This window comes from Balaenoptera musculus, chromosome 12, assembly GCF_009873245.2.
Source record: "Balaenoptera musculus isolate JJ_BM4_2016_0621 chromosome 12, mBalMus1.pri.v3, whole genome shotgun sequence".
NCBI lineage: Eukaryota > Metazoa > Chordata > Mammalia > Artiodactyla > Balaenopteridae > Balaenoptera > Balaenoptera musculus.
The window spans coordinates 29,692,106-29,718,425 of record NC_045796.1 but is presented as its reverse complement, the minus strand read 5'-3'; the positions used below and the strand labels follow the sequence as shown (position 1 = coordinate 29,718,425).

Below are 26,320 nucleotides of genomic sequence, written 5' to 3'. Positions count from 1 at the left end.
CTCCCTCTGAGGTGAAGAGGCCAATTTAAACTAAGAGTAGTGGGACTTCCCTGGTGGCGCAGTGGTTAAGAATCTGCCTGCCAATGCAGGGGGTCACAGGTTCGATCTCCGGTCCGGGAAGATCCCACATGCCGCGGAGCAACTAAGCCCGTGTGTCACAATTACTGAAGCCCGCGAACCTAGATGCTGTGCTCAGCAACAAGAGAAGCCACTGGAATGAAAGGCCCTTGCACCGCGACGAAGGGTAGCCCCTGCTCTCTGCAACTAGAGGAAGCCCGCGCGCAGCAACGAAGACCCAACGCGGCCAAAAAATAAATAAATAAAATAAAGTAAGAGTGGTAATTTTAGCTCAAAGTCCTTGCAACTGTTCTCGTATGGTGGCACAATATTATCTGAGAGCCAGATACATTTCCCTGAGAGCCAGGCACATTTCCCACCCCATGGAGTCATTTCCTTTATCCTGCCTTGGCCCCATTAGATCTTTCTTCTCTCCATTCTTCCTTCTTTCCTGCTCTAAACACAGAAATAGAGACCCTTTCCCATTCCCTCACAGAAAAAGTGGCTGCTGATCTAAATAAATGTTTCCAAGGTATCTTCTATGAAAGGTCTTCTCCCCCAAAGTGCTGTTCATTTTTCCCAAATGACCCAGCGCTCCCAGGTACCCTCCTCAGGCATATATCCTTGCCTCCTGGAGCAAAGTTATCAAAGAACTGCACACCTTCCCCACATTCAGATCCAATGAGTTCACAGCTTTTGCATGTTCCAGTTATTTTCATTCAAATCCTTCTCCCTCCAAGCATTTAAAAAAAACTTATCAGCAAGTTGTTTAAAAATATTTGTGATTCTGTCCCATTTAGAGTTCCCCTGAAAAGAAAAGGATCTCCATTATGGAAGAGAAAAACATTCATTCTACTTTTCCATCAGAAACCGGCCAGCAGGATTATCAACCCAAGAGCTCACAATTGATCATTGGCAAAACTCAAATTCATGCCAAATCCTTCCAAATGGAACATTCAGTTACTGAGACTGGTGGTGACGTTTCCATTCTAATTTCTTTTCATACTTGTGGCATAGACTCAAATCATTTCATATTCTTGATTGGATTTTTTTTTTTTTTGGCCGTTGAAGACTATGAGGACATTATGTTGGGGGTGGAGAGCTGCCAGGCCACAGCTGTCCTCTGAGATGCATGCACCACACTGGAGAAGCCAGATGTCCTAGCACCGGGGGGAGCTTGGGCATATCCCGGTTGGCCATAAAATGGCCTCTCTGTGAGGAGGAAAAGGGCAACCAAAATGTAACAGACTGTCTCTCTCTCTTATAAGCAGTGAGTTACTGACCTTCACCAGTGAATCATGGAAAAGAATGTCTTACATTTCTCAGACACTCCATAAACTGTCACAACTGTGCTTTCTGAAATAGGCGGCTCCACAAGAACATTTATGTAGTGGGACACAAAATCTGAATTCTGGAAAACAGGCTAGGGATGGTACTTAGAAATGCTTGGACAGGAATGGCGCTTGAGAAATGCTAGGAACAGAGCAGTGTGGAAGGAGATAAAGTTACCCCCATGGGAAAACAAAAATACTTATGATAAAGACATCAGGAAGCAAGATTCTGAAAAACCCACAGAGATACAAATAGAATGAACTCTGGATTGCCTGGACCACCTGGGGATATTCTTATTACTATCTTAGAAGGTCCATGTGTCCAAAAAAGATGCAAGAATTAATTAATATAATTAAGGTAATTCAAAATGCCAGAGATTATTTGGAGCTGTAATTAAACTTGAATGCAGCTTTTCTCACACAACCAAAAATGAATATATACATACATAAATAAGTAAACCAAAATTAAAATAGGCAAACCCACAATGGCACACAACTCTTATTCTTCCTTTTCTCTATTTGAACAATTTGGTCCAAATCCATCAGATGAGGTCGAGCAAGGCAAGTGTCCACACAAGTTAGGATGACCATGTGTGAAGCGTGTCCATGTGAAGAAGGAGCATCTTGGTGTAAGTGCTGGAGCCATTGTAGAGCCAGTTGGAACCAGGGTAGACAGGTGTCACTGTAGGAGGGTAGCCCAGCTCAGGGCGTCAGAGCTTGAGAAAGGTGAGTAAGGCATCCATGCAGGGGAGGGGGCAGCAGGAGTAGCAGGACGTAGGTTACATACAGGGGAATTGATCACATGAACACGTACTTTAAGGATAAAGAGAGCAGGTTTCTCATTATTAGAGCAAGGAGTTACAATCATGGGAGGGAGAAAACCAGAATGAATTGAATTGGAATTAGAAATATTGGTGTAACTTTATTCTTTAATCTAGACAGATTAGAGAGATACAGAGCTAGAGACAAATACAGAGAGGGAGACAGGGAGAGAGACAAGCAGAGAGTGGGGGCAAAGAGAGAGAGAGGGTACCTGGCTCTGTCCACTGAGAGGTCCTGGGAGCAGTGATAGCCCAGGACCAAGCAAAGCAATGAGCACACTTAGCACCCAAGATTGGTCTCTAAATACCATTTTCCACTAAAGGGAACCAGAGCTTTTTTGGATAAATGGCTGATTTCAGGGCTAGATTCACATCCCTTTTGCCAAAAAGTAAAGAAATGTTCAAATCATATGGGGACATGACTAAAGTACCTTGAAACCAGATCAGAGAGGACCCCACATACCAAATTTGGGACAATTTGAGCACCAGAATAAATAATAATAACCTTAGAACCTATTAAATAAAATAAGAAATGAATGTATACTGAACTAAATGAAGGAATGAATCAATTGAAAGTTTGATGAAGAATGGTTTGTTTACACTGTCTCAACTCCCTCCTGCCACACACAGACACTCATACCAAATACTTATCAAGTATAGGGAATAAAGAGTAATTTTATAGTGGAGAAGTCTATCACACCCATCTTAACAAGTAGTCAAAGTAGTATTATGAGGACTAGTACAATTTGAAATTGTGTGTCATCTAACAGAATGCAATGAGAACCCATCATTTTCGTGATATTCCTGCCAAAGATATGTAGTTTGAATGAGATCATTAGGAAACATCAACAAACTGACATTGAGGGTCATTCTACTAAACAACTGGGCTGAAATCTAATATGTCAAGGTCATGAAAATCGAGGAAAAGATGAGGAACTGTTCCAGATTGAAGGATACTAAAGACATGTGACAACTAAATGCAAGACATGATTCTGAACTGGATCCTTTTGCTAGAAAGGACACCGGACAAATGGCAAAACTTAACTGATGTCCAAGGATACATTAGATGACAGTAATGTATCAATATTAACTTCCTGATTTTGATGGTTGATGGTGATTATGTAAGAGAATAGCTTTGTTTGTAGGAAACAGATACTAAAGTATTTGGGGATTATGGGGCAACAATTAGTTGCTTACTCTGAAGTAAATCAGGAAAAAAATTTTTGTATTGAAATTTCTCTAAGTTTGAGATTCTTTCAAAAATGTTAAATAAAATAATGTAGAATGATACACACAACAGCAAATACAAAGAGAATTCTCCCATCTTATAGTTTTTTAAGGACTGTCCAGAGGACAAGCAGGAAAGCTTGATTGAAATGGGTTTGAGCCGATCTCACTGATCATCTACCTAGTTTTAAAGACTGGGGGTCAGGCTCTCCAGTGAAGACTGATTTGCTCATGATCTTACTTGCCTTGGGTTCCCTTCTCTGCAAAGTTTAGAACCTGACATATTTTCACCTCCTTACTTCATTCTATATCTCACAGGTGACAATGGAACAGTTTCTCTTTCTTATATTTTGCCAAGTTATGAGACCTGCTTTGCCAAGGCTAGACTGTGATCAACCATTACTATGGAGATAACTTTCCAATCTGAAAAAGGTCTCCACACACAATTTAAGATCCGTTATCCCCCAAGTAAGTAGATTTCCACTTTTTAAATAGCAAATGGAAATGAGTTAGGAAAGAATGAAAACCAGGCTGTAATTAATAGAGTGTCTTTGATAAGAAAGAGTCCAGAGTATAGAAGAAGACCCCTAGAGACCAAATCCTAGCCTTGTCACTCCCTAGTTATGTGACCTGGGGCCACTTATTCACTCTTGCCAAGTCTTAGTACTCTCACCTGCAAAAAGGTTTAAGATGAATACTCTCCTAATCAATTTATAAAGGTAAAGCAGTTTAAAAAGTAACTGGTAGATAGTAATTCCTCAATAAGTATTAACTTTTATTAGTATTATCTATTAAAATTTAAAATATTTATACCTTATCATTTAGCTTCACTTCAGAGAAACAAAGCAACACCCCTACACAAGGATGTCCACTACAGCAATGTTTGTGACAGAGAAAATGAAACTGCTTAAATATCCATAAATCAAAGGTTAGCTAAAACTTCATGACATATTCTACCATAATTTTTTATACTAGAATTTAATAAGAGTAATGTCTTCATGTCATATTGTGGAGTGAAAAACCAAGTTGGTAACACAATATGATATTTAGGTGGAATATACACTAAATAATGCTATATATTTTTGTGGGTCTATATAAATATATGTAAAGCTTAAAAAAAATTATGTGGATGCACAAGAAATTGTTAACCATTTGTTACCTTTAGGGGAAAGGAGCTAGATTAAAACTATGATCAAAGACAATTTAGCTTTACCTGTAATCTTAATTTTCTACAAGGAGAATACGTTTGTACATTATCTACATAACTAAAGGTTGGTAGTAAAAATCATGTTACAGTATTTTTGTGTTATAGATCTAAGTCTTTTAAGCACATGATCAATTTTTGATTAGTGTCATAAAAGGAAGGAAACAAAATACTTGGATCTAAAATACAGAGTTGGAGAGGAAATTCAACATGTTTTCCTCTGGGAAGGTGATACACGTTATTTGTTTGTTGGCTTTGTCTGCGGTCAATTTCCAGCACTGTGTTTTATAGAGACTAAGAAGAAAAGTTGTCTTCACTTCCTAGATCTCTAGTCTGGCTGGGAAGGGACACTAGTCCCGGGGTAGGGGTGGGGAGGTGGGGAGGTGGGTCGGGTGTGTAAAATGTGCTGTGGAACCCCTGTAGGCTTTAGCTGAAAGGTGACGATTTCTTTCTTTGCTCTTTTTTGTTGTTGCTTCTGTTACAACCTGGAGAGCTGGACTAGTTAAAGTTTTATTCCCCCCGGGGGTGGCTCTGTTGAATGACCTTTGGAAGTGACTAGCTTTGGATTTCTCAGAGAGACTTTTCCACCTCTGTGCACTTTGTCTCTGTGAGTACTACATATTTTAGGATGGGGCGCAAACGTGTGGCAGTGAAGGATTAAAGCTCAGACCTAGTCATGTTTATAGGGAACTCCCACCAGCTGCCCTTCTGTGGGTTCTGCACCAGCAACAGAAGTTCACTTGTAGCAAGGAAGAGGGGGTAACCTTGCCGGTAAAATGGAGATGGGAGTCAGCAGCAATGGTCTCAGATCCAGGCTGGAGAGATTCTTTGTGCTTTAGCTCTAGAATATTTAACCTCTCACCTTTCCCACTTGTAAAATATGAATGATAATAGCACCAACGCATGTAACCCAATGCCCAGTTTACAAAGCACTTCTAACTCTTGGATAAAAAACCACTTAGAAAATGCCTCTGCATTACTCACTGGGATAATGGACCAGGAATACGCTTCCCTTGAAAAGATAAACTAATAACATTTTTACTGGTTATTTGATCTCAATATTTGTGCCAAATGCAATGGATATAATACAATCTCTTATGTTGCTTACGTTTTTATTACTGAGCCACGGAAAGTTCAAAATCAAACCACTGCTATTTTTGGAGATGGAGAAAAGAACATAAAGCAAATGTTCCTATATCCATGATAAAACTAAAAGCTTTGACTTCAAAGAAAATACAGTGCTTATATCCATTTAGTCAAATGCCTTAACATTAAGATTGATTTAAAGGGCATGAAGTTCAGGAGCTGGCAAAAATTGGAGACAACAAGGATGCCAGATTTTTCTGATGGGCTCCAAGGAGAAAATGGGATGGAAGAAGCCAAAAGCCAAAGGTTTCCGTGTGAATCAGACATAATCCATCCACAGTAGGTCTCAGAAAAGCCAAGCTTGAGGGACAATAGCCAGTCTCTTCAGTGGGTCTGCTAGCTCTGCCCCTCCCTGACCCTAAGGAATGATGCTAGATTCTTGGGAGTTTCTTCCTGGAAAATTAGCTCCAGGTTTGGATCTGGAAGTTGGTTCTCATCAGCTAAGGGTTACTCACAATTCATTCTAATTTTCTATCTAGAATTTGGATGCAATTCAGTGCAATTGGTCTGTAATTTCAGGCAAGCACAAGGGCTGGCAGGAACCACCTCCAGAAAGAATGTTATGAAGTTGCCACGTACTCACATGCTGGTAAATGGGGTGGACTTGATCTCCATCTGAGTCTAGTAACTGCGTTGCATCCGCGTCAGCGCAGATTTGCATCTGGAATGACTTATTTTCTCCTAACTGGGTGATCCTCGGTTTGGGTAACTTTTACCCTAGCAACCCTGATGTAGGTGCTAGTAGTAAGTGGATTCTGGGCGATCTGGATGGCACAGAAGTGATTTTACCCTCAATGACTGCTTTAAATTTCCCCTGACAAGTGAGGATCTAATTTATTTATTGAATATTTTAACTATCACTTCTAAGGAAGGATTTTGTGTTCAGCCGTCCCCCACACTAACCCACGACCCACACTGCTGGGGAAATCTTCTGTGTGATGAGACACGTGCCCTCTCAAGTGTGAGTTTGGGTGCGGTGGGGAAAGGAGTGAGGAAGGCTGGGGGAATGTCTATTTCCAGGCTGTGTCCCAGGCTGATCTGGCAGTTGCTGTGATACTGGTTTAAAATAAATGTTATGAGGCTTTTCCCAGAGAATTCCTTAACTCTAATTTCCCTGAGGATTCTTCTGTGAAACATCAGTGGCTGAAATGAACGTAACTCTTGTCAAGCCTCTAAGAGAATGGGATTTGGTCTCCTTGTTCTGGCAGGAAGTAGCCTCTCTAAGCAAGTAAACTATAGACGTGGCATCTCTATATCATTATTACTTAAAATAGTCAACTGAATGGCTTTTTCATTTTTTTGTTATAATCTGATTCTAGGACTCTTTCTTAGTTATTTCAAAGAACTGCAAGAAAACTTGTGTTTAAGTAATAAAGTTTAGGCAGAAATTTTTAATGGAAGGTAAAATAATAGGTTATGTCTGTAGAGCACTCTGATACACTTCCAAATGGTTTTATTTTATTCTTAACATTCCTGAAAAACTATCTGAAGTGTGAGATATTTAGAAATAGAAGGAAATGTGGGAGTTACCCGTCCAAGTCTCTACCTGATGAAGGAATTTCCAGTACAGCTTGCCCACTGCCCCCTCCCCCAAATAGTTACAGACTTTGACGGTTAATTTTATGTGTCAGATTGTCTGGATTCAAGGATGCCCAGATAGCTGGCAAAACACGATTTCTGAAGGTGTTTTTGGAAGAGATCAGCATTTGAATTGGTAGACTGGATAAAGAAGATTGTCTTCACCATTGTGAGTGGGCATCACCCAATCTGTTGAGGGTCTGAAGAGAACAAAAAGAAGGAGGAAGAGTGAATGTGCTCTATTTGCTTAAGCTGGGACATCCATCTTCTGCCTTCTGACTTTGGTGCTCCTGGACTTTGGACTCGGACTGAATTATGTCAACGGTTTTCCTGGTTGTCCAGATTGCAAATGGCAGACGGTGGGACTTCTCAGCCTCCATAATCACGTGAGCCAATTCCCACAATAAATCTACCCTTATGTATGTGTGTGTGTGTATGTGTGTGTATATATATATATATATATATATATACATCAATAGGGTATATATCTATATATATATACCCTGTTGATTCTGTTTCTCTGGGGAACCCTAATACATGGAGCCATTCCATAGCAAGTATCAGGATCTCACTGCCTCCTCAGCTTGCGTCAAAGTCAGCCTCCCTTTGATTTCCACCCAGGTCTAGTTCTGTCCTGCCACACAGCACAGCAAGATAAGGCTAATTCCTCCTCTGCACAAAATATTTGTGGATAGCTATCATGCTGTCCATCTGCATACCCCCCTTCACTCCCCTCTCAAGGCAAATACCACCCCAAACTCCTCCTTTCCCAGCTAGACAGTCGCTGTATTTGCTTCTGGAATCTGGTTTCGGTACTTTTTCCATCGTGCTCATTTCCATCCGAATGGTTTTTTTTGAAATATCTTGCCAGAAACAAAACTTTCTCCTCCTGGTATTGTTTTATTTGTAAAAAAAATGAACCGTTTTTCTTTTGGACACAATATTTCTGTTAATCAGCGTAAGAGCACATTTGATTTTTGGAAGCTTCATTTGCAAGTAACATATCGAGAATGCAGTCAATTAAATAGTCAAATACTCACATGTACTGTTAAGTCCAACTTTTTGACTTTATAGCTGTGAAGTTGATTCTTTGGACTTTTATCTGAAACTTTATATGTATTTTTTATCATCTTTCATCTTGTGTGATTCTTTCAATAATCTTTTTGAATTCTAACTCTGTCATGTATGATGTTATAGCTCCTTTTTCTAGTCTCAAGTTTGAATTTCAGGGTATTGACTTTTTTGGTTCATTCGTTTGTTTTTTTGTTTGTTTGTTTTGACATATTGACCGGTTGGCATTGATTCAAGTATTATCATCCCTGCTTTTCTAACACAGAGGTGTTTTTTAAATGTCTGGAAAGTATTACACAAGTGAATGACTCATTCACTCATTCAACAAACATTTACTGAGCACTTACTATGTGCCAGGCATGATGCTAGGGATTTAATAGAGATCAGATGGATAAAGTCTCTGCCCTCGGGAGCTTGCATTCTACAAAGAGACATAAATAAATAATTGCATAGCATGATATGATTTGCACACCTTTTTTTTTTTTTTTGGCCACGCCGCGCAGCATGTGGGATCTCAGTTCCCTGACCAGGGATCAAACCCGCGCCCCCGGAATTGGAAGGCAGAGTCTTAACCACTGGACTGTCGGGGTAGTCCCAGAGTGTGGTATGATAAAGGAAGTAAACTTGATAGGGAGACAGAATAATTTCTAGGTGAGCTGCTTTAGACAGAATAGAGGGAACACATCTTCACCAAAACGTAGAGCAGGTGAGACAGCCTTTCAGGAAAAGAGAAGCGCAAGTGGAAAGTCCTGAGACAGGTAAAACCTTGACCAGTATGTCCAGGGGTGAGATACATGATCTGGTTTGGTCTCTGTCTATCTGGTTCTGACTCTGACCTTCACCCCCAGCCCAGGACTTGGCGGGTTTGCTCGTGGCTTTACATATCAGAGCACAGTGAGAAGTTGTTTCCCCGGAGCGCAGCACTGAGTGGAGAACCCCAGCTGTTCAGCAACCCTCACCTGGAAAATGTGGGATGCTTCTCTAATGGACCATTTCACGGGACATTTTCATTTGAAAGAGCACATGGAATCTGAAGTCACAGGCTGAGCAGGCACAGAAACAATGCAAAGGTGTCCCTTTTGGAAAGTCTCAGGGGCTGTTGGAGCTCAGTGTGCGTGTGTCTGTCGGTGCCAATGCTTGTGCACTGCTCCGACTGTACGGGATGTGTGGGATCTAGCAGGCATAGTCCTTCCACTAAACTTCTTACCTGCTTTCAATCTTCTAATGTCACAGAGTTAAGCCAACTCAGCTGCAAAGTCATCTGGAAAATTAATATCGCGGTCTCGTGACACCAGGCTCTTGCCCAGATTAGCTTTGGCCTCCAATTTTCCTTCTTCCCGTATCATATTCAATGATGAGAACATGGGCCAAGGAAGAACCACCCTGTGGGCCCTTCTCAAAAGTCCATGATGCAGAGGAAAAAATTACAAAAATGTGGTCAGAGCTTCAGAAAAAAAGAAATATTAATAAAAGCTCAGTAAACATGGGTTTTTTCCAAGCAGACAATAGAAAGTAATGTGCACTTATTTTAACGGCACTATTTTGATTCTAGTAATGTTCTGAGAAGGATCTTAAACTCCCTAACCTCCCTTAACCATTTTCCTCTGTAAAAATGAAGAGACTGACATGAGCAGCTTTCAATTTCCAGATGCCACATAAAGGTCCATGATGGCTGGTTGACTGGAGAAAATACATTGAGGTCAGAGTGAAGCACGTTCTGTTTTCATCGGTCACTCTTCTGACTGGGAAGCGATGGAAATATCAGACCCTCTGGGGTCAGCAACACCTGACTTGAATCCTGTCTTTGCTGTTCTCTAGCTCTATGGAAACATTATTTGTCCTTGCTAGCCCTAGGTCCCTTCCATAACTCAGGGATAAGTACTTACCTGATGAAATAAGATAATGTATCTACAGTGCTTAATATATAGGTGGGTTTCAACAGATGTTAACTCTTTTATCTTTCCCTGCCTTCAGAGATACTTTGAGTTGTGTCCAGGAATGTGCACGCACTCAATAGGACAGAAAACTCTCTTCTAACTGGAACAACATTTGATACATTTCCTCTGCTCAATTGTAAGACAGGGGAAGGACCTGAAAACCTGTCTGCAAGGCAAGGCTTCCAACAATGTTGAGAAGACTTTTCTGTTCATATTGTTTAGATATCCAGAAGTCCATTTTTTTTTTATGGTGTCTAAAGAGACACAACCCAGAGAATTAAGAGTCATGGGTTCTAGTTCCATTTCTCCTTTTAACTAGTTATGAGACCTAAGCTAACCAAGTAAGTTTTGCTTCCTCCTTCATTTCACCAACTGAATTTGAACATCTGTCTTAGCCCAACTCCTGGGGCTATTAATTAAGAATTTCGAGATAGTTCCTAGATGTCTTTGAATTGTGAGTAGCTTGTATCTTCATTCAAAGATAACAATGTTATATACTGCGTTCTTTAAACTACTAATTTCTGCTTGTTTTTGAGCCACATTTACTTTTTTTCTTATTGTTGTAAGCTTTATGTACTGGTTTTGGGGCCAGTGAAATATGAGTGATGCATTAAAAACATGTGGCCTTTAATTACCTGGTACTTTAGGCAAAGTATTCATCACTTATTATGTACCATGTACTGTAGTAGTCATGGTTTTCCCCTGTCAAGGTAGGTATTATTACTATTTTTATTTTACTGAAAAGACAAAGTGAATAATCATTTGCTGAAGGTCACAGAATAGTAAGAGACCACAAGATTTATTTGGTGTTTCTGATTCCAAATTTCACTGTTTCACATTATTATCCTATAACACGGAGGACACACTTCGTCCTGCTGATTGTCAGGGTTAATTTAAACAGAAGAGCTTCAAGGTCTTCCACTATAAACCCAACACCCCCCAAACACCCAGATATACATGAGGACAAGTTAGATTCTTGATGTTTAGTAAAAAAAATTAAAAACCACAATGAAACAAATATTCTCATTCCCTGAGCTAAGTAAAGCAATAACATTTGTATTGTGAATGAAAAATGGTGCCTGCCATATCAGTAAACAAAGGATGTTGCAGTCATTAAGCCACTACAGCCGTCCCTCCACCCCTGTCTTCGTCCCCCCCTCCGCAGTGAGCCCTGGGGGAACTCAGGATGGAGACAAACTGGAAACAAATGGGCTGCCCACTGCCAAGCTCTCCGCCACTGCAGTCACCCCCAAAGGTGCACCCTCAGGGAACTCAGAATGGGAAAGAACAAGATACTGGCCCTAGGTAGCTAAGGTGCATATCAAAGGAGTGATTTCAATGAGCCTGGACACTTGCATCTTCCCAAACATAGAAAAGTGCTAAATTCATTAACTTGAGGTATTTGGTTTTCTTTAATTAACAGTAATCATTGGAAGTTCCGACTACCTGGTCTTTGTCGTAAAAACTCCTATATATCCTGGCTTCTCCCCGACCTCTTCGGAGCAGGCCCTCAGAGCTATCTGAGAGGCTGCGTACCGGGCTTAAGTCCTCAGTTTTGTCCACCAAAGAAAACATAATTCTCAACTTTTAGGTTGTGCTTTTTTTTCAGTTGATAGTGTGGTTACTTAATTACTGTGTAGCTCTCTGACTAGATTGCAAACTCCCCGAAGGCAGGGACTGCATTCCTTTTTGTTTGTCATTGTATCCATAGCACTAAGCACAGTGTCCGACACTGAAAAGAACTCAATAGATTATTTTTTTATTAAAGCAATGCTATGTGTATGAATGAGCAAACTATTAACAAGTTTCAGGTGTGAACTCAGCAATTTTTTTTTTTTTTAATTTATTTATGGCTGTGTTGGGTCTTCGTTTCTGTGCGAGGGCTTTCTCCAGTTGCGGCGAGCAGGGGCCACTCTTCATCGCAGTGCGCGGGCCTCTCACTGTCGCGGCCTCTCTTGTTGCGGAGCACAGGCTCCAGACGCGCAGGCTCAGTAATTGTGGCTCACGGGCCTAGTTGCTCCGCGGCATGTGGGATCTTCCCAGACCAGGGCTCGAACCCGTGTTCCCTGCATTGGCAGGCAGATTCTCAACCACTGTGCCACCAGGGAAGCCCTGAACTCAGCAATTTTAAGTACAACTTACCGGCAAATCAAGCAGGAAACAGATGGCTCCAATACCCCCAACTTGTCCTCCTGTGTTAAAACCCAGACTGTTTATCAGACAGACACTTGGGTTGCAATTCTGGCGAGGACAGCTATATAGGGCGAAGTATTCTGAGTAAAATGAGTTTATGACCTGAAATTTGGCTTTTTAAAAATATTGACTTATCAAAATAAAATTCACTGGCAAAATGTCATGTAAACAATTTTTATAAATAAAAAATCTGAGAGAAATATACTGTGAGCAAAATGCCTCAGTAACAGACATGTAATGAAGGTAATATTTACCCTCTGAAACAGGGAAGACACATGAAAATCTCAAGCAAAGCATTATTGTGTCCACTAGGTGGCGCTGCAGACCGATGTTGATGTTATTTCACACATTGTTAAAGGGTGTCAGGAAACTTTAAAAGTTAGGATGGTAATTCCTCATATGTAAAAGCTCCTTCTTTCATTTGATTCTCACAACAGCTCTATGAGGAATGTAGCATATGTATTACCATCCCTTAAACACAGACTTTAGACACCATTAAACATAAGAAACCGCCTTTCAGGAGATTTGTAACACATTTTAACGGAGATTTTCACTTTAAAATGGCCCATTCACCTTTGAGCTGCATATTCCAAAGTTATTTATTGGTGACCTTTGGTTCCTTTCTCCAGTTTCAAGTGTTCATCTCATAAAAAGACAATCTCTACGGAAGGAAGACCGAAATAGCTGGGCTATACATTCCTGGGGGTGAGGGTTCGGCTCACCGCTCAGTAGAGATGCCAGGATGCTCACAAGACATCCCGAAGTCTCTGGTGTCGGAGCCGTGGGCGTCTATTCATTTAAACTTCTCAGAGCCTCAATTTTTTTTTTTTTTAATTATTTATTTATTTTTGGCTGTGTTGGGTCTTCGTTTCTGTGCAAGGGCTTTCTCTAGTTGTGGCAAGCGGGGGCCACTCTTCATCGCCACGCGCGGGCCTATCACTATCGCGGCCCCTCCCGTTGCGGAGCACAGGCTCCAGACGCGCAGGCTCAGTAGTTGTGGCTCACGGGCCTAGTTGCTCCGCGGCATGTGGGATTTTCCCAGACCAGGGCTCGAACCCGTGTCCCCTGCATCGGCAGGCAGATTCTCAACCACTGCGCCACCAGGGAAGCCCCTCAGAGCCTCAATTTTAACATATGTAAGAAGGGAATAGAAATATTTTACCATTTACCTTATTAGTGTAATAAGATAAATGAGTTAATATGTGATAGTGGGAAGTGTTCTGTAAATGTAAGTTACCGTTACTTTCTCTGGAAGCTTACTCCACATTCATTAAACTTCTTCCCATCCTTTAATCCTGGTCAAACCATGATTCTCATACAGAAGACTCTCTCAGCCTCTCGAACCAAAGGTGACAATTTGATGTGCCTGATCATTAATTAGCTCATCAATGACTTGCTATATTTTTTGATATTTTCTTTTATTACTTTTACAGTTTTATCTTTCGTATTCAGGTTTTTTCAATCCATTTGATGTTTATTTTTAAATGTCATGTGAATTAGAGATCCAACTTATTTTTCTTCAAATAATGAGCTAAATTTCCTAACATCATTTGGTAAATATTCTGGTTTCTCCATTGATTTGCGGTGTCACTAATCTCATATTCTATATACCATCTCTCTGTCCCATTTGTCCTTTTGTCTGTCCATATGCCAATAGCATGTTGTTTTAATACTGTTTCAGGTCTTTGTAATATGTTTTAAGATCTGGTAGATCTGGTTTTCCATCTCTGCTCACCATTTGCTATTATAGTGGATCAATTATTTCGTGTAAATTTTACATGAAATATTAGTGAATCTTACTCTTTCATATACATTTCACAATTAATTTTTCAATTCAGCCCAAAAAATCCTTTTAGATTTACATTGGAAATCTACTGAAACCTATAGATAAATTTTGGGAGAATCAATATCTTTGCAAAATTATGACATGCAGTCCACTAACATAACATACCTTAATTGAGCTAATTTTTTTCTCTACAAAATCCTTGTGCATTCTGTGTTAGGTTCATTAATTCCCAGGTACTTTACAAATTTTGCTGTATCTGTAAACAAAATCTTTTTTTTTTTTTTTTTTTTCTGTTCTGTTGTCTAACTTTTTTTGCTGGGTAGTAGATACTGGATGAGGCCATCTTGATGAACTCCCAATTAGGTTTTATAGTTTGTTTATCTTTTTGGTATTTCTGTGTATATAATTATAGCATCTGCATCAATGATAATTTTGTCTTTTCATTTTTTTTTTTAATTTTTTTTTTTAATGCTATTCTTGTCTGCTTACATTCTTTTTATTTATGTATGTATGTATGTATGTATGGCTTTGTTGGGTCTTCGTTTCTGTGTGAGGGCTTTCTCCAGTTGCGGCAAGTGGGGGCCACTCTTCATCGCGGTGCACAGGCCTCTCACTATCGCGGCCTCCCTTGTTGCGGAGCACAGGCTCCAGACGTGCAGGCTCAGTAATTGTGGCTCATGGGCCGAGTTGCTCTGCGGCATGTGGGATCTTCCCAGACCAGGGCTCGAACCCACGTCCCCTGCATTGGCAGGCAGATTCTCAACCACTGCGCCACCAGGGAAGCCCTGTCTTTTCATTTTTGATGCTTGTATTTCTTATTTCTTTTTCTATTTTTGTTTTTGTTTGTTTGTTTGTTTTGCATGGCTGGGACCGCTAAAGCTATGTGGAATATGTTGAATAGTGACAAGGACTCATGTTATCAGAATCTCTCTTTCCCTCTCTCTCTCACCTCTCTCTTTCTCCCTCTATTTCTCTATCTCTATCTCTATTTATCTATCTCTCTCTCTCTCCATTGTGTGATTTTCATTTAAACAAAGCTTAAAGAATACTGAAGTAAAGATTTGCATATACTTTATTTAGTAATATCTTTTATACCTTATACTTTAGCTTGCTTGTTCACATATATGATGTCATCATGTTAAGGATTAGCAAGATGGAGAACAATTCTTGCTCTCTGCATTTGGGGATTTAATTCCTGCAAAAAGCTTCCTGCTTTTAAATGGGAAGAATTTTCAAAGGCAATGCAAATAAACATGTGCATTGCCATGTGTTAAAAAACTGACTTCTACTAGGTAGCAATATTCTCAGTAGGATAATCTGTTAGAAAAATCTTGACAGACTCCTAGAGGCCTCAAGTCTTAACATTAACGACTGTGTAAACTGGTATAGTTCAAAGCATCATGTTTTCTAGGAAGCATCAGACACTAGTTTATCACTTCCTGGTCAGCAAAGCCTATTCTTCTACATTGTCTCTCTTGTTGGAACTTTGCATTGGTCTGTGAGGAAAGCAGAACAGTTACCAGTATCCCCGTTTTATGGAAAAGGAGACTTACCAATATGGCAGAGGTTGAGTCTGAACCCAAATCTTCTGGTTTATATCCAGATACACTCCCAACAACCCTAGGTTTCTTCCATGGATTTGACTGTACTGCTATTAGCAATGATGAAAAAATAAAGAACAAAACTTTTGTGCCACTCACCCTTTCTCTCTTTAAAGAAAAGGTTGACATGGGGTGATGTCAGGCTATTGCAGCACTATGCCACTCTGGTTTCATTGGTGAGTAATGTAGTATAATTCTCCCTTATTTTATGGTGCATGTGTATTAAAGAAGCCTAAAAAAATTTAATTTGAAGAGTTTAATAATCCTTTGGGTTAATTAGAAACACCTTAAACTCCATGAAACCAGAATGTGGGAACATTTATTCAACCTACTCTTCACAGTTTGCCTGCAGCTGGAAGGGTGGGTGTGCCTGCGAATCTGAGGGCACGTGACTGTTCTCCATGCTTCCAAAGATGCACAGCAGGAGGAGCCGATGGGAAGCTATGTTTTAAGTTATGAAGCTTATGGACAGAAGGTCTGCGTGGTCCTAGCTCCTCACTCCCCAGGCAAGTACCAACAGCACCATTATTTACTGTCTTGTTAAATTAACATACATTTTTCTTCATCCTGACACATTACCTCAGATCTTCTACAGTACAAAAGGAGTGCTTTTAGTCCCAATTTGGGAAAAAAGAAACCAAGGCTCAGAGAAACCGGGTTTCAAGAATCAGAGGTTTTCGGGACTTCCCTGGTGGAACAGTGGTTAAGAATCCACCTGCCAATGCAGGGGACACGGGTTCGAGCCCTGGTCCGGGAAGATCCCACATGCCACAGAGCAACTAAGCCCATGCGCCACAACTACCGAGCCTGTGCTCTAGAGCCCGCGAGCCACAACTACTGAGCCCACATGCCTAGAGCCCGTGCTCCGCAACAAGAGAGGCCACCGCAATGAGAAGCCTGCACGCTGCGACAAAGAGTAACCCCCGCTCGCTGCAACTAGAGGAAGCCCGTGCACAGCAACAAAGACCCGATGAAGCCAAAAATAAATTAAAAAAAAAAAAAAAATGACACATACACATGCAAAAAATGATACACACACACACAAAAGAATCAGAGGTTTTCCTAATTTATTAGGCTGCCTTTCTTAACATATCTTATCTTGGCTGCATGTTCTTTGGAACTCTGGATGGCTTGGCCAAGCTTTTTGCTTGTTCTTTTATAGAAGACAGAAAATTCTTCAGATTATTATAAACAATGTGTGAGCAAATGAGTGGTCTGCTCTAAAGGGGGCCCCTTCAATGCTCCTGGATGATACACCAGGGAGTCTGCTCACTTCCTTTCCAAAACTGGTGATGGAATTCTGACGGACATTGGGGCCACCAGGTGTGTGCATATGATTAGAAGCTGGGCACAGTCTCTGATGGATTTTGTGTCATTTAATGCCAAACCAGCGTCCCTGTAAGCCCATTCCTTCTCCACTGTTGTATAGTTGGGAGAAGCAGAGCTTTCAATCCCCAGTGTTTGGCGTTTTGTTTTTTGTTGTGTTTCTCCTAGATAATGAATGGACAAGAATGCAAAAGAGAGGGCAAGCCATTGCATTTTACATAATTGCATGTGAGATTAGACTATAACACTTGCAGATGTTTCTGACCATAGACTCATTTCACTTGGCCAACACAGTGGTTTCTTTTTTTTTTTTTTTTTTTTTTTTTTTTTTTTTTTTAAAGCACTTTTCTTTTTTATAGCTACTTTATTTATTTATTTTATTTTATTTTTGGTTGTGTTGGGTCTTCGGTTCATGCGAGGGCTTTCTCTAGTTGAGGCAAGTGGGGGCCACTCTTCATCGCGGTGCGGGGACCGCTCTTCATCGCGGTGCGCGGGCCTTTCACTATCGCGGCCCCTCCCGTTGCGGGGCACAGGCTCCAGACGCGCAGGCTCAGTAGTTGTGGCTCACGGGCCCAGCTGCTCCGTGGCATGTGGGATCTTCCCAGACCAGGGCTCGAACCCGTGTCCCCTGCATTAGCAGGCAGATTCTCAACCACTGCGCCACCAGGGAAGCCCAACACAGTGGTTTCTGATTTTGATTTTAATTTCAATGCTTTTAAGAGAAAACGCATGGTCCATGGCTCCTATTGTCTTCATCTAATACGATTTACAGCCTTGGCTCCCGAAGGCACTGAGTTTATGACCCCTGGAGCTAGTAGCGATTCCTCCGGCCCCTGACATTTTTACCATTTTACGATACTGGAAAGGACAGGATAGTTGATAGGGAGAATGACTTAAAGGAATATAGATAGGGATGGTTGGAAGGGAAAGTATTATCCCCTAATCAGGTCACTTTTGTGAGAATATTCAGGTATGCCCTAGGCCTGAAACAGCTGTTTAGTGACTGGAAAATCAAGGCGGTTCCTAGCTGTGTTAGAAAGAGTGCAGCCAGAATGAAATTGCTGAGTTGTTAGGTTCTACAGCCTGTGGACAAGGCAAAAATCATACATAGTTGCAAAGGGCAACCTTGAAAGTCAAGTCTCCTGTCTCTGTGAACCTACAGCTTTGTTTGTTCTGCAACATGAAACCAGATTGGTTTGTCTTCATTTCCCGATGAAAAAGTTGACATGCAGTATAAGGGTTGTGTTACACCAAAAATTTTTAAGCACTAGACTCACACAAATGAGATTTTGAACTTTTTAAAAATATAAACGATTGACAATTTTAAAAAAATCAACCAGCGATCAAGGCACCTCCTCTGCTCCCTCCTTTCAAATTCTAATTCTGTGTTATTAGAAACCTTTATGCTTGTATGTGCATATCAAATTTCTAAAAGGATACACCAGAAAAGCTTACTGTTGGTAATCTCCTGCAAGGGAAAATTGAGATGGGAATAACTGAGCAGCGAGGCAATCGTGAAATTATTACTCATTTTGACCCACCATGTTTTTATTTATTTATTTAACCAAGAGCGTGTTATCCATTTATAAATAAAAGAAAAATCTAAGGAAGCACACACATTCTTTCCTCCTCCCTGATTATTTATTCCTTTATTTGCTGTAATTTTAAGAGTTGTCACATATGTTTGAAAAATTATATTTTCTCTAAACTTATCTCAAATTGTCCATTATTATTAGGTAGCACATAATTTAATTCAAGCATCAGATCATTCTGTATGTCTCTTTTTCATGATCTTTCAGAGGAAAATATAATCACTGTTTGCAATTCGGACCCCAAATCGTTTCCAGCTTAACCCTAAACAATCTAATTAAATGAACTTTAATTAATTATTGCCAAAACAAATAGATCTGTGCTGACCTTTGCTGGCAACACTGCAACACACTTGGAATCAAATGGTTTAGGTCTGGCTAGGGAAGGTGATGACTTTGGCCTCTGGAATACTAGGTCTGGAGTCTATGACTAAGCCAAAGAGGCAGTAAAATAAGGTCGAGCAGAACTGTGTTAAAATCATCCAGATGTCATGAACAAGTTGGCAGTCACTCATCTGTTTTCCATACGTGTCTGTAAAGTGACACTACGTCTTTATGATCCTTGTTCTGCTGTTGACCAGAACGATCATATTTTCCTTTGAACAGTCTGTACCTTCTATATTGTTGTTACAGCATCGTCACCATGCCTGCTGTGGTACAGTAAGTGGAGAACAGACCACACAGAAGAGAGGAAACTAAGAACCCTGGCCATCAGAGTCCATGGTTTCCAAGCTATCCAAATACATGAACATATCTGTCTGAACATAATGTTATAGGTAAACACTAAATAAACCTCCAGGATTGCTCTGAATCTTGCTGCTAAAGTCCTTCATAGAAGAGGTGTGGAAAGCAGAGAAAACATGTATATATATATTAAACACGTTCTTATAGAGCAAGTATGCAGTGGCCAAAGCAGACTAGGAAAGATCACACGTTAAGCCACAAGTGAAGTCTAAGCAATAATAATTTGTTAGTTTTGGTGAGTGGCTAACAATTTTCATGCAATGTGAAAAAGCATTTAACCGATTTCTCAAATTGAGCTTAATTAATTTGGATGAGTGTGTTTTTCTTAATAGAAATGTTATGATTCACAGCAGGTTAAGTTTAACATCATTTATGCTCCTAACACAAGGTTTGAGGCATATGGAGTAGGATTTGGGGAGCTTTTTGATGGACAAGGTGAGAAATGTCTTAAGAGGATGCGGTAGAGATTGAGTACAATGTGTCACATCTCGCCTTGCCAAGTACACTGATGGGTTATCTATCAGCTGATTCGTTGTGCCTTGGGGATATTGAAGAAACTGGTGGGTGGCTTTTGTCCTAAATGCTATTGTTGCAGCTGTGACAAGCACTTCAGTAGGTGGAGTCAACTACATTAAAGAAATAAACTACACTGATTCATCCTTCTCTCTCCATTCCCAGCAACTCACGAAGCTCCACTGATTCATGAAGCTCCATATCTATCCTTTCATCGCCACCACCAAAGGGATGATTGTCAGAAGTCTCCTAAGTGGCTTCCTTATTATTGTTATTTTTTAAATTCCAAAGCTCTCCCCACACTCACAACTCTTGCCAAGAGTCACCAGAACATGCCTTTTGATCACGCCTTTTCCTCATGGAAAACCTCCAGATGCTTCATTTTACTACCTAATGAAATCTAAACGTCTCCACGAAACTTCCAAGAACATCAGTCACAAGGTCCATCTCCTTATTCAAAATGACTTCTCACTGCTGTTTTTTTTAAAGATATTTATTTATTTATTTTTGGCTGCGTCGGGTCTTAGTTGTGGCATGTGAGGTCTTTCGTTGCGACGCGCAGGCTTCTCTCTCTAGTTGTGGCACACGGGCTCCAGAGCATGTGGGCTCTGTAGTTGAGGCGAGCTGGCTTAGTTGCTCCGCGGCACGTGGGATCTTAGTTCCCTGACCAGGAACCGAACCCGCTTCCCCTGCATTGGAAGGCGGATTCCTAACCACTGGACAACCAGGGAAGCCCCTCACTGCTCTTTAATATCTTTCTTTCCCCTATAATCTGCTAAAGAGGAGGGGAAATTGAGAAAGGTAAGACAGGTAAAGAGTGGGGAAAGAAGAAATTAATTAGCATTTTTAAATTCCAGTTCCTTCTGACCTTGTCTCACATATAACTGAGAAAAAATAGACAGTGGATGCATTTCCCCCCTTAAAGAAACTGAAGTTAGGAGAGGTTTGCCCAAGTTACTACTTGCCCAATGCTAGAAAGCGGAGGGGTGGAGCTGGGATTTTGACCTAGGTCTGCCTGAGACCCTCCCTTTTTCCAATACCCCATCCATTGTGCTTAGGCAGGCTGCCCCCTCGCTCCCCACCTCTACCAGCCAGACCTGGAAGGCCCTACTTTCTGCCTCACTTTCAAGATCCAGTTCCCAAGACAGTCTACCTGAGCCCTCCAGACCTCCCTAAGCCTCTCTGTCCTAAACTCCCCGAAAACTTAGTCCCTTTCCCTGACCCCCAAATTGGATAAGAAGTCCCTCCTCTGTGTTCCCATAACATCCTGTTTCTATCATACCATGTATTTTTAAGTAAACGTTTTTATTGATATATAACAAACATATAGAAAATTCATGTATCGTAAGTATTTAGCTTGATGAAATATCAAAAAGCAAAATCACGCCTGAAACCACCAAGATCAAGAAATTACCAGCACCCAGAAGACCACCCCCCTCACTTGCCCTCTTGATCATTATCTCCATCCTCCCCTCCCCAAAGACAATCAGATCCTGACTTTTAAATGGCTTTGTTTTGTTGGCCTGCTTTCAAATTTTATATAAATCAAATCATACAGAGTGGTTTCTATGTTTGTGAGATTTACTCCCTGTTGTTGCATATAGCATATAGCGTTTTCATTATAGTATGGTATTCCATTATATTTACTCATTTATTCATTATATTTATGCATTTTGCTGTTGGTGGACATTTTGAATTGTTCCCATTTTGGGGCTAATATAAATAGTTCTACTGTGAATATTATTGCAAAATTTTTATTGAATATATGTGCACTCTTTGGGGTGCATATACCATCAAGTGAAACTACTGGGTCATAAGTTATAAATATGTCCATCTTTATTTAGTAGAAAATGCCAAACAGTTTTCCAAAATGGTTGTACTGATTTACACTCCCACTGCAATGTGTATTTCCAGCTGCATCTCATCTTCAACAACTGATAATGTCTACATTATAATTGCAAATTCTTTCTCCCTCCCCACCCCCCCTTTCTCTTTCTCTCTCTTTGCCTAGCACAACACCTAGAAGGTATCTTTGTAAAGGTCTGGAGAAATAATAAGTGAATGATTAACAAGCACACAATTGTTTGCTTCTATATTCTTGTTGTCACCTTTTAGGTGACAACATTTTGCAGAGTATGTAGTGGTTACAAACATAGGCTTTGGGGCCAGACCGTCACGATTTGACTTCTAACCTAACCACGTCCCAGCAAATTACCTTTTTGTGCTAGTTTCTTCATTTTTGACATCACAGGGCTATTCTGAAGGTTAAATAAATTTTGTATAAAGTACTTAGAAGAACGTCTGGCATACAGTACGAGCTCTATAGTATAAACTATTATTACTGTTATCTAATCCTTAGGGTCTGCATCCCATTAGACTCCCTAGAAATGAATTGGTTGGTGAGAATCTTTGTCATCCCCTCTGTGAAGCCTGCTCTAGGTAGCCAACCCCACAAGAGAGCTTCTGGACTTCTGAGGTTCCCTTTACCCTTCATTCATCAACTGCCTTATACCATGGGTAGGTACCATGTCTCCCCAAGTATATGGCAAATTCCCTAAGCATGGTACTTGACTTACATTCATGGTAGCAGTGGTTTCAAAGTCCCATTTTAACTTGTGGGAATCTTAGCCGAATGTTTCCCCAAACCCATATTTGACCAGCTCCACTGAAAAACTATGGAGAAGTGAATTGTCCCTTTTACCAACCATAACGCTCAAATGTAGTTTCAAATGCTGACAGGGATGTGCCCCACAGCCCTAGATAAAAGATACCTCAGCACATATGCTATTTGACGTCATAGTGTTTAGTAAATATTTGCCTTTTTTTTTTTTTTTCAGTTGACCCCTTTTTCTTTCTGGACTTCCCTGTTCTTGCCCTGTTCCCTTCCCATCCACTTGTGTTTGATTTATTCTCCTCCTGTTTGTGTGACACTTGGGACTCCTCTGGCTCTTAGCAACTCTCCAGCAATGCAAATCAGATCTTACAGAGTGACTGACTGAAGCCATAAACCAAATTTCTACCCTTAAACAATTAAAAAGCTTTGTAATCCATGATTAACCCCTCTGAGTTATCTATAATTAGATGGGAGAGTCGCTGGCTGTAAGACTTGTGTTCAGATAAAAAAAGTGATTTAAGTACTTATTGTTCAAAGAGGAACTCTTAACTGTTATGGATCCTGAGAATGAGGGGGAGATATGCAGAAAGGCTTTTTGTCAGGGCTAGCATCAGTCATTACTAGGACTTTAGATTTTCTTTGTCACCGTTGTCGATTTTGGCATTTGGGTTTGGTAAGGGGTTTACTATGCAGCTAATGTCTGTAGGGCAGAGCCGTAACTCAAATGCAGAGCTTGATCTGGGGTTCCCCTTCAGCAAGAAGTCATTGACTCAAGAGAGACAGACTAAGTGATCTCCAACACCTGTTCAAGCCTTACAAGCCTTCTGGGAGAGGTGAGATATAAGAGCCATGATAAAAGGGAAAATGATCACTACTTTCCCTGGGGAAATCGCTGTGCAAACTAAGAGGTCAAGGTAGAGGGTGTGCAGTAGGCTTAGAGCAGCAGCAAGGCCAACTATCGGAGAATCCTGTGTATGCTAGGAAATTTGTGGAAAGCCTAGAAAAGTGAAAAAGTCCAAACAACTTGGACGCAAGATGATTATCTCCTAATATCATCAAGCCCCTTTCCTTTCTCCCACAGGAAATATTCCAATGGGATGAGCTCTAGGAAAGGTCTCTGAACATCAGTCGGGTGGGCCCATGCAGTACTGGGTGCACACCAGCTTCAGTGGCTTCTGGTCCAAACCAGGGATGTGCCTCTGCAGGGTCCTTCTCTGAGCTGACACTGGACTTGTTTCCGCTCTGGTTACTCTCACAAACCAGGAGTCCTGCCGGCTCAGCGTTTTGGGAACATAGCCATTTATGACAAACATCTTCACCCTCTTCAGTGGCATTCTCATATACTTACAGACCGTTATCTTGATTTCCATTTCGACAAACTGCTTCATTGAAAGTCTGTCTTTCCCACCAGGATCTGTAAGGGCAGAGATTTGTCAGCTTTGCTCATTGCTTTATCCCCAGCACTCAGAATAGAGCCTGGGCACAGGGAAGGCACCAAGTATTTGTTGAAAGAATTACCTGTTACTTCAGGCAAGCCAAATGTCAGACAAACAGCCAACTTCACAGGGCAGGCCATAAATATAGGGAACATTACTTCATGGCTGTCCTTGAGAGAGTTAAATTGACAAGGATTTGTTTGGATGGATTTATGGGTAATGACTGACGTCATAAAATGCTACTGAGAAGCCCAAAAATAGAAATTGGCTTTAGAGAATCCCCTGGCGGTCCAGTGGTTAGGACTCTGTGTGCTTCCACTGCAGGGGGCCTGGGTTCTCCCTGGTCTGGGAACTAAGATCCTGCAAGTCATGCAATGCAGTCTCCCACCAAGGAAAAAAGTAATAATTGGCTTTAAGGCCACCCTATTCCCTCCTAGAGTCAGAAGTTGATGCTATGGGAGGCATCAAGCCACTGAGTTGTAAATTACAGCAGCATTTCCCTGGTTTTAAATTGTAAACAGATCTACTATTGCCCCCTTCACTGAAATTTACAAAATAACACACATGGCACAATTTCTGCAAATATTTTTCAAGGTTTTATTGCAAACCAAAGTTGGTTTATCACACACACAAAAAGGTGTGTGGTAGGGAGGGGGGAAAGAATTGTACATTATTATAACCATGTTAATTACAGTACATTAAAATGGTGGTTTACATTACAAACAAGCCTGTAAGTTTAAATATACTAGTGTTATAACCCAATGTACAGACTTTCTTTATACAATACATATAATTATCAGGAATGCAAAAAAGAAACAAAAAAAACAGAAACATAAATAATGCCCATTTTACAGGTGATATTTTAAACAATGAAAACACCAGGCTCTGACTGACAACTGGGGCATTGGTCCATAAAAACCTTTTCTAAAAATAGAAATATTTGTAGCAGCAAATGCTTCTTTAAGCATCTGGATACAAGTCATTGCAAGACCATTTTCGATAAATTTTAGTTATTAACTATATCTCACACACAAAAAAAACAGCCTACACATAAATTTATCTTCCAAATATGGAAGAAACAAACAATGTCCCACGTTGTAGTGTCCTGCAAGTGTCACATTGATGCTTATAACTGAGTCCTTCTGTGAGCAAGCATACCACACTCATACGGCTGATCATCACACAGGAAGTCCACAAGGAAAAACAGAATGGAAACACACGGCAACAGGAAGAACTTTGGAGCTAACACGATCTCATCAGAAAAGGCACGTTTCATAAGATTCGTTACATCACGGCCCGGGACAGACCTTCAGAAGCTCCTTCTCAGAACAAGCGTCCTCCTTCGAATGAGACCACTGCACCTGTCTGGGACGGCCCTCTACTGCTCACTTCAGAGATAGCACCACATTGGAAGGAAGAATAAGGAAAACCCCACGAGCTCACCGGGGAGGATGTGCTCTTCGAAAAGCTTCCAGCGAACAGTGTGCAATAAGATTGCCAAGATGTGCAAGCTTCCAGGGATGTGCAAATTCTCTTCTAAGATGTCCTGTCAGCTGGCAGCTCTGCCAAAAGGCTAACTGAAACATTTCAAAAACGCCCGTAAAAATCCTTCGCGACCAACCCTAAGACCATTCAGAGGAAGGAGTCCACGGGAGGTGCGTAGGAAAAGCCCAGGAAGGCCTCGGCCGCTTCCTTGACGCTGGCTGTGAGGAGGATGCTGTCGGGCGACCGACCGATGGAGTTGGGGACCGGCTCTTCGGTAAACTCGGGATCAAAGTGCCGCAGGTCGCTGGGCCCACTCTGACGCAGGAAGGGAAGAAAGCAGACGCCATGTCAAGAATTCACAGTGGAGGCAAGAAAGGGAAATGCTCATGCAGGCACCATACGGCAACTTCCACCATCATCAACCATTTCCAGCACAAAACCCAAAGGCCACACGAAGTTTAAACTATGAGGATAATGTTTACTTTCTGTCTTTTGCTACTGCAATTTATAAAATGTGTTGAAAAATAATGTGAGCTTTGTAGGGACAACAGTTCTACTTTTTTCTGTGGGTAAAATAATGGCTTACGAATGCCAAGTTATTCCTTGAGGGCCCTTCTTCCCCTTCCACCACTACCAACAGCAACTCTAACTTAAAGAAATG

General features: G+C 41.0%; 1 protein-coding gene across 4 annotated transcripts in view; it reads right to left on the bottom strand.

The window, feature by feature from the left end:
• Nucleotides 1–24,747: 24,747 nt before the first annotated feature.
• SGK1 (serum/glucocorticoid regulated kinase 1) overlaps nt 24,748–26,320 on the bottom strand; it is a 112,216-nt gene continuing 110,643 nt past the window's right edge. For 3 of the 4 annotated variants that reach the window (XM_036871341.1, XM_036871343.1, XM_036871342.1), the window contains one exon: nt 24,748–25,974. In XM_036871341.1, the coding sequence (XP_036727236.1) occupies nt 25,807–25,974 (168 nt within the window). In that variant the 3' untranslated portion in view covers nt 24,748–25,806. The remainder of the gene's footprint in view (nt 25,975–26,320) is intronic. The other variant, XM_036871340.1, reaches the window with a different exon arrangement.